This window comes from Coffea eugenioides, chromosome 2 (assembly GCF_003713205.1).
Source record: "Coffea eugenioides isolate CCC68of chromosome 2, Ceug_1.0, whole genome shotgun sequence".
NCBI lineage: Eukaryota > Viridiplantae > Streptophyta > Magnoliopsida > Gentianales > Rubiaceae > Coffea > Coffea eugenioides.
In genome coordinates this window covers 43,848,834-43,857,412 of record NC_040036.1, presented here as the reverse complement: position 1 = coordinate 43,857,412, position 8,579 = coordinate 43,848,834, and the positions used below count along the sequence as shown (strand labels likewise).

The window sequence follows — 8,579 nt, the reverse complement described above, 5'->3', positions numbered from 1 at the left end:
TTCATATTTTCTTTAAAATTTTCTTTTATTTTAAATAAGTTAATTTATAATTTCTTTACTACTAAATTACTCCCTCAATAGTTATAATAAATAATAGAATCAAGACTTTTGCCTTTAGTTTTATAGTTAGGGTAAACTAGGATTTTTGCATATTTTGGTAGTGTGATTAATTGGTAAGGAGTGTGTACTAAATTTGGTTGATAAGAGTGAGTATTAGGTAGGAGAAAGTGTGTGATTAGAAGTGCTAATAATAAGTGAGTGAATCACAAGTTAAAACACAAGTACGAGAGAGTTGAGGAAAATAGGTTTGAACCAACGTGCACCGTTTGCTACCGATTGAGTACACCACTTGAATACTACTGTAGACACCAAATTTTGATTTCAAACTTTAATCATTTAATTAATTTAATTTTTTTTATTTTATTTGTTTCGATTTTAGATTTTTATTTTTATTTAATTTTATTTGTTTCGATTCGTGTCTCTTGTCTTACTTTAATTGAATTAAGAGTTTTTTGCACTAAATTTCGAAAAAAGAAAAGAAAAAAGTCAATCAAAGGGACAAGAATAAGACACATAAACCTACTTTGGGGTTTGAAATCTTGGCCTTTCATATTAGGTTTAGTCTTTTAAGGTGCCTTTAAAATGCCAAGGAGCCGCAAGCCAAAAGGGAGGGGAGGTACGAAAAGGCTAACGAGAGGAAAATGAAAAACAGAGAGGGACTGCTAGGGTTTAGGGCAAGGAACGAAGCAAAATAAGAGAGCGATAGGAGCTGGGGCTCAACGGGGTTTGAGAATAGTAAAACTAGAAGAAAAAGGAGCAGCGGCAAGGGTTTGAAAAAGGGAGGGGAGGATTCCAGGAATGGCGAGGGTCTGAGCAGAGAACGGCTGAGGAGAGAAACAGAGAGGTCTAAGGCCAAGAAAAGAAATGAATGAGAAAAGGAGTTTCGGGCATTAAGAAAATGGAGGAAAGAAAACAGAGGGCGGGGCGGCGGAAAAGTCAGAGCCAGAAAAGGGAGGAAGAGCTTCGATGGACTAGAAGAAAAGAAAGGAAAAAGAAAGGCTACGGATTGGTGGTGGGTTTGAAGGAAGAAAATGGCTGCTGAAAGAGGGTGGTGAGCAGAGGCAAAACGAGAGAGCAAAGGGCCATATCAAGTGGTTCAATGACCAGAAAGGCTCTGGATTCATCACTCCTACTGACGAAGGTAAATATTTGTTCGTCCACCACTCTGGGATTAAGGCCGGCAGTGGAGGGTTTCGCAGTCTGGGCGAGTATGAAATCATCAAGTTTGAAGTGGAGCAAGGTGGTGATGGCCGTACCAAGGCCATTGATATCACTGACCCAGATGAGGGACCTGTTCAGGGAGGAAATGAGCAACGGACGGAGGAGAAGAAGCTAGGGAGAATAGAGGGAGAGCTTTTGGAGAAAAACAGAGGAGGCTACGGCTAAAAGAAACAAAAAAGGAGGGGGAACCTGGGAAAGATCTGGAAAACTTAAAGAAAGCAGGAAGAAAAGAAGGAAAAAAGGAAAATTGTTCTCTGCAGAAATTTCATCAGGGCGTTGATTTTTGGCACACCTTGAAGCTTGATTATCTCCTTCCTGGTTGCTTAATTTGAGCAGATTTTTGTTGCTGCACCAAGTGGGGAGTAAGGGGAGGATTTCTTGTTCAGAAATTGTTCACAAATAATAACGGGAAGATCGTCAAATCTGGCCACAAAGGAGCTGCCCTGCCTCTACTGCACCAGTTTCGACTTCGAATGAAAACGCAGCAGAAATTCTTGTTTTGGTCCCAGCGATTCAGGTGATTATTTTCAAGCTCCTCCCATGTTAGCTTATGCCCATCATTGCCTGTAGATGAAGATAGTTTCCCCATTGGCTGATTTCGAATCTGTCATGAAGTTTTAGAATTATCATGTGAAATTTTTCCACGCGTGAACTGTTTGTCTTGAATTTTTGATGGCTTACGGTGCTGCAAATGAGTTATTCTGTGATCGGAATTCATCAGAGGATTAGAATGGTTCTATTTTGTGATGATTATGTGGTTTGGTTAACTGTATTTTGACTTCTGAGGTCTTTGTTTAAGTCACAAGAGAATGGTTTCCTGGTCTTTTGCTTTTGTTTGCTTGACGTTCGCCCATTCGGTTCCTCGTTTGATCTGCAATAATTGGTTCCCTATAGTGGGGTTGCGTGAATGTTGAAGTTTTAGGGGGTTTTGGGAATGAATTTGCTGGTTTTGGCTTGGAACTGTGAGTGTTGCTTGAATAATCTATGAAAATGGCGGCTGGAAAAGTTGTAAAACCCAACGAAGAAGATGAAGTTTCCTAGCTTGCATGAAAGTAATTCTGAAAAATTGCAATTTAACCCCTTAATTTCTGCCTAATTCCACTAAGACCCATAAAATTCATAATATCATTCAATTTGGTCCCTTTGCAATATAAAGTTCCTTTGATATGTTTCATTTTGTTTTTGGGCAGATTGCTTAGGGATTTCGGGATGGAATTTGAGTACTTAATGTGCTTTCTGATAAATTTTAGTTGTGATTTTGATCCTTAGTGGAATCTTGGGTATTTTGTGATTTAAATATAGCAAATTGATTTTCATTTATTTTTGTAGATTTTATGATTGATTTTTAGATGTTTCGCTTTTAGGCCTTAATTTTATTTTATTTCCTTTTAGACCCTTAGCATTTGCAATAATTGACCCCTCAAGCTTTTATAATTTTCTCAATTGGGTCCTTGTCTACTTTAAACCTTTGAATATGGGTTATTTGGTTATTCAAATGCTTGTAATGGTTCAATTTCATAGTTATGAGGTTATTTGAGATGCCTTGACCTTTTCTTTTATTTTGGAGGGTAATTAAGTAATTTCACTCCATTGGGGCTCCATTTCAAGGGAAGTACACTCTATCCCTTATTTTTCACTTTATTTGACCCTATGTGTCTATGTGACTTTACATGTTTAATTGCATGCCTCTTGAATGTTTATTTATTTATTCATTCGCTTTATTGGTTTTAGTTTTTGTATATTTATTTGAGTTCAATTTTGATCATTTGAAAGGCTTAAATGCCAAAGTTGTAATAGTTAGGTTATTATTTTATTCCTTCTTATTTCCCCTTTTAGATTGTAGTAGGCCTTCCCCCCAATGTAATAGATAGGGCGTCCTTTACTTTATTTGCCTTGCGTGTTTTGCATGTTTACTTGCTATGTGTTACCGCTTTCCTAGGATTTAGCATCTAGATATGCATGCTTATGTGTTATGTGAATTACGTGCTCACATGCCTACTTGCTTTAACTATGCTCATTTACTTGTGAATGCACATGTACGATATAACCATGGCTAGTCCAATGCTAGTCATGGTTACTTATTCCCGATCGCTCGCAAGTCCAATGCTTGTGAGAGAGCGTTAGTAAAGGGCTAGTCCAATGCTAGATCCAATAGGACCTCCCTCGCTAGATCATGTTTGTATGATTACAATACACTTCATGCATATTTTTCCATTTTTTAGGATCTTTATCATTTTCACATAATATTTCCCCTAATAAAATATCCCTTACCCCTATGTATATATAAACATTTAGATTTGCATCTCATTTAAGAAATTAGGGGTAGATTAGTGCATTTTGCCTGATTAGACTAGAGATACCCCTTGGATATGGGATATGGACGAGTTTGGCTTTTCTAGCCTTAGCACGCTCGTATTCCCTCTATTAAAGGGAACATTGAAAGTCACGAGTGTAAGTCCCCCGCACCCATTATGATGCATTCCTTTAAGACATACACATTTGTACATTATTATTTTCTTTACTTTTTTTTCTTTCAAGTCTCATGACTTGCATCATTCGTGACTTCTTCGAAGAGTCTTTATTGGGCATCACAATTAATGTGATTGGTATCAATTGAGCTTTGAAGAGAAATTTCGACCCCCCGATACTCTCTTAGGTCTAGGGTTTACATTCATATAGTACATTCAAATGTGATAAATCTTTAGGTTAAAATAAGAAAATCTTTGACTAAATCACGCAACTAGCCTTGGCTAGGTTGAGAGGGTGCCTTGGACCTCGTCCTTGCCTTCCCTCTCATCAAATGTGACTCCCGAACACTCTCTCTGATTTTTGTAGACTTAGGAGTCGTTTAAAAGGGTTTTCTATAATTTTACTCAAAATTTTATTTTTTAGGTGACTTTGTACACATTGACTCAATACCAAGTGGCGACTCCAATTTTTACTCAAAACCCTTTTAAACTATTACTTTGGGTCAAATCGTCGCATTTTCTATGTCCCATTAGGCCCATTATTCTTTTTAAATCAAACTCATTTTTCATTCAAAATAATCATCTTTTCTAAAACCTAATTTGTTTTTCTTTATTTTTCTCAAAAAATGGGGCGCGACAACTACTTTATTACCTTAATCTCCTTACTTTTATTTCAGAAAAATCAACCCTAAAGTATCCCCTAAAGTAGCCGAAATTCTCAACTAAAGAAAGGGAGAAAAGAAAAAAAATGAAATTGAATCTTGGTGCGACACTTGTCGGAAATCCAAGGAACTTTGACTATGCTAACTTTCTTCCTTCTTATCTACCAATTTGGCTCACTTTCCTCTTCTTTTCTTCATGGTGGCCGAGACATAGAGGAGAGAAAAGAGAGAAGAAACTCTCAATTTCCTACCTTGATTCTAGCTTTATTTGAGTTGAATCGAAAAAACTAAACCAATTAAACCTTCATCTTGGTGCTTGGGAAGCTTGGCGTGGTGAAAGTTTTGGGAGAAATTGTTTGGTTCCTCACTTTCAAGAAGGTTTTGTAAGGTATGACTCTAAACTCCCTTTTATCTTTCTTAATAGAAGCTTTTAATCTTGGCATATGGTGGATGATTTCTAGTTTTTGGTGGTGTAGTGAAATGCTAGGGTTTATATTTTTCAACTTTAATTATTGATGTTTAACTTGCAAATGTTGTAATTGAGCTTGGAAATGGAATTTGTGAAGTGATTAGTGGCATGATTGTTACTTTTTAGAGTTGAAAGTTGAATTTCCAGCTTTGGCAAGTAAATTTCAGCATTGGTTGTGATTGAGTAGTTGCTAGAAATGAGTTATATTTGGATGTTGTTTAACCTAGTGGAAGGGTTATCTTGATATACTTGCTTGTGTGTTTGAATTGGGCTGATTTGAGGGAAAAAAATGAAGCCATAAATGGCTGGAAAATGGATAAATACAAAGGGCATGCTGCCCAAATTTTCGCTCGAATGATAAGCGAGTGAACTTGAAACTTGAGCGACGATTTGAGGTCGAAGTGAACTTGGATTGTCTATGGTATTCAAGTTTCCATTAGTAGAGATATATAAGCTGAAATTTTGCCAAAACTCATACCTTTTAAAAGGTGAAAGTAGCGACCTTTATAACTACAATTTTCTCAATCTTTCATACCAAGTGTGAATTCAAAAGTTTTAATCGCTTCTTTATCAAAACTAAAAGAGCGAGCATGAATTTTCTAGAGTTTGATAAGTAACATGAATACTATTTAAACGAGTTTCATTTACTTAATTTTTTTTAAGCGAAATTCCTATGTTTCGAACCCTAGTTGATTTCAAACTTTTAAATGATATTTTATCGCAAATTTGGACTCCAACCAAAGAGTTGCACCTGAGCGTGATTTTGAAAAACACAAAGTCTTTGGTGAGTGATTCCAAGTGCATGATTGAACTTGATACTTGATTGAAATGCTTTACTAATGTGATTGGACAATATTTGATTTGTTTGATCGGGCAAGGGTGTACTTTATTGCACTTGCCCTAATGTGATATATTATCGTTCATTGATTGCAATTAACTTGATATACATGTACATGACTTGAATACTATCTGGAATTCCAGAAACCTTGTGGCGAGTTAATCGAGTCGAGCCGGCAAGGGTCTGGTCGATTAGATAACGAACCCTGGGTATCTAGTGTTGTCGAGTGAAGTGTTATCTCCTTGACTAATTGATATGCTCGAGTATTACCACCAGTGTTTATCTTGGAGTTCGGGCCCGGTAGGGGGTTTGAATGATGGACGGAGATTGGAGTTAAGTGAGACACTACTGGACTGGTTACTTTACTTGAAAGTTGACGGAGTGTCAACTACTACCCGATCAAGCTATGGCGGAGCTGGTTTGCAAAAGTGACTGTATCCTTTTACTTGAACTATTGAATATTTAGTGATTGGCTATACGAAGGGTTGTTGCTCATTTTCTTGACTTTTTATACTCGCTACTTTGATATTTACACTTTTACATAATGGTCAACTTGCTATTTGGGTCTGCATGATGTTTTGAAACCTCACTGAATTTTAACTCACTCTATTAGCTTTGTTTTCCTTACAGGGGGTACGAACGAGGGCGTGAGGTTGGTACAGGCTAGCTTTGTCTAGTTTTTGAATTTTTGGCGATTGTACTCGCGCTAGTGCTCGAATTAGGGTTGAATGTATTTGGAACTCAAATCTTTTGTCACATTTGGGATTGTATGAATGTTTGAGATAGAAATAAATGTAAATGTACGTTCCAAGCTTGGGAACTGTTGTTTCATTTACTCTTGAGGTTATAACTTATTTTGACTGAGTTAAGTGGGCGAGTCCTGACGAGAGTTGGGCAGGCGGTCCGTTAAACCTTGGGGTACGCCCTAGGGAGCGGTGGGGTCATCACAATTTGCCTCTAGTCCAGATAAAAACTTCACAAAACACACTCGGGACCTACAATAAAAATTTTCTGTCACTAGGAAACAAAATAAACTTATTTTTAACACAAAAATATGAAATAAAAACACAAAATGACTAAAAATTAAAACTCTTGGGTTGCCTCCCAAGTAGCGCCTTTTTTTAACGTTTTTGGCTAGACAATACCATATGCTCAATCAGGGTGTAACTCAAACTTCTTTGCAACTGTTGACATTTCTTGCAAATTCAAACTGTGAATGAGTGCGATCTTCAATGCATCTCTACCATTTAATTCAAACTTTTGCTGCATGAAATGGTCAATTACATCTATAACAAAAATAAAGTGTGCCTCACTATGACATTTCATGGCATCACAAATATTGAATTTTATTATTTCGCCATCAAATTCCATTGTCAAGGTTCTTGAATAAACATCAATTTTTGTTTTAGATGTCATTAAAAATGGCCTACCTAACAAAATTGGGGGTGAAACAGAAAAATCATCATCCATATCCAACACATAGAAATCTGCAGGAAAAACCAATTTATCAATTTGAACTAGAATATCCTCTAACACCCCATCAAGATATGCATTAGACCTATCAGCAAGTTGCATAATGACACTAGTTTCTTTTAAGGGTCCAAGATTCACAGAATTATAAATGGAACGAGGCATGATATTTATTGCAGCTCCTAAATCTATCAATGCTTTTTCGACCTTAACCTTTCCTATTTTGCAAGGAACAATAAACATACCTGGATCCTTATATTTAGGAGGCAATTTCTGTTGTAGGACTGCTGAAACATTTTCTCCCATATAAATCTTTTCAAAGCCCTTTAACTTTTTCTTAGTGGTGCACAATTCTCTAAGAAATTTTGCATATTGAGGAATTTGCTTAATGGCATCAAGAAGGGGAATATTTACCTCAACTTTGCAAAAAAAGTGAAAAACTTCTTGCTCTTGCTCCTCTTTCCTGGTTTTGCATATCGACCGAAAAATGGAGGAGGAGGTGTCACCACTACTGGGGGTTCATCTCTGGGTTCTTTCCTTGGAAGGGATTGAGTTGGAGATTTCATTGTTTCTTCCTCAACTTGCTATTCAAGATCATGCTTAGATACTCCTTTTTGATATTCTTGCAATTCTTTGCCACTTCTCAAAGTAACTGCACTCACATTTTGCTTGGGATTGACAATGGTCTGCGAAGGCAATTTCCCCAAACTTGCAACTCTAATCGACTCACTGCAGACGCCAATTGACTCATTTGATTCTCCAAGTTTTGAATGCTCCTTCTTGTCTCCTATTGAAATTGTTGTGTGTTAGTTGCTAATGATTTAACAATTTCTTTAAGAGGTATACCTGGTGTAGAAACTGGTTGTTGATGTGAAATTGATGGCCTTGCTACATAATTGGGGTTGGAGTTATCTCTCCATCCTTGAGTATACATGTTCAAATAAGGATTATACCCCTTTTGGGGAGGACCTGGAAATCCGCCAATAGCATTCACATGAGTATTCAGCTCATCTTGGAGTGTAGGACACATATCAGTCTGATGACTCGAAGCATAGCAAATTCCACATGTTTTGGCTTGCTGAACCCATCCTACAACCAACTTTTCACCAAAGAGGTTAGAGAATCTAATCGCTATTCAATAGAAGAAGTACTTACCTCATTGACTTTACGGGGAATATAATCTTGTCTGTCACCAATTGTTGCGCATTGGCAGCCATACCTGAGATCAGTCCCCTTGCTTCTGTCGATGTTTTATTCACCAATGCTTCTCCACTGGCAGCATCAATTATCTTCCTATCCGTTGGCGATAGTCCCTCATAGAAGTACTGGATAAGAAGTTGGTCCGGAATTTGGTGATGAGGGCAACTTGCACATAATTGTTTCAACCTTTC

At 37.1% G+C, this 8,579-nt stretch overlaps 2 protein-coding genes across 2 annotated transcripts in view; one reads left to right on the top strand and one right to left on the bottom strand.

The window, feature by feature from the left end:
* The window catches only part of LOC113759776 (glycine-rich protein 2-like), a 2,726-nt gene extending 1,280 nt beyond the window's left edge, over positions 1–1,446 (top strand). Inside the window, exon 2 of the mRNA XM_027302351.1 lies at positions 1,085–1,446. Within this exon, the coding sequence (XP_027158152.1) occupies positions 1,085–1,446 (362 nt within the window). The remainder of the gene's footprint in view (positions 1–1,084) is intronic.
* Positions 1,447–6,870: 5,424 nt separating this feature from the next.
* Positions 6,871–7,754, bottom strand: LOC113759775. Its single transcript, XM_027302350.1, has 2 exons — positions 7,603–7,754; positions 6,871–7,543 (listed from the first exon to the last, which is right to left on the bottom strand). Exons 1-2 carry the CDS (start codon positions 7,752–7,754, stop codon positions 6,871–6,873), a joined length of 825 nt encoding a protein of 274 aa, XP_027158151.1.
* Positions 7,755–8,579: the final 825 nt, after the last annotated feature.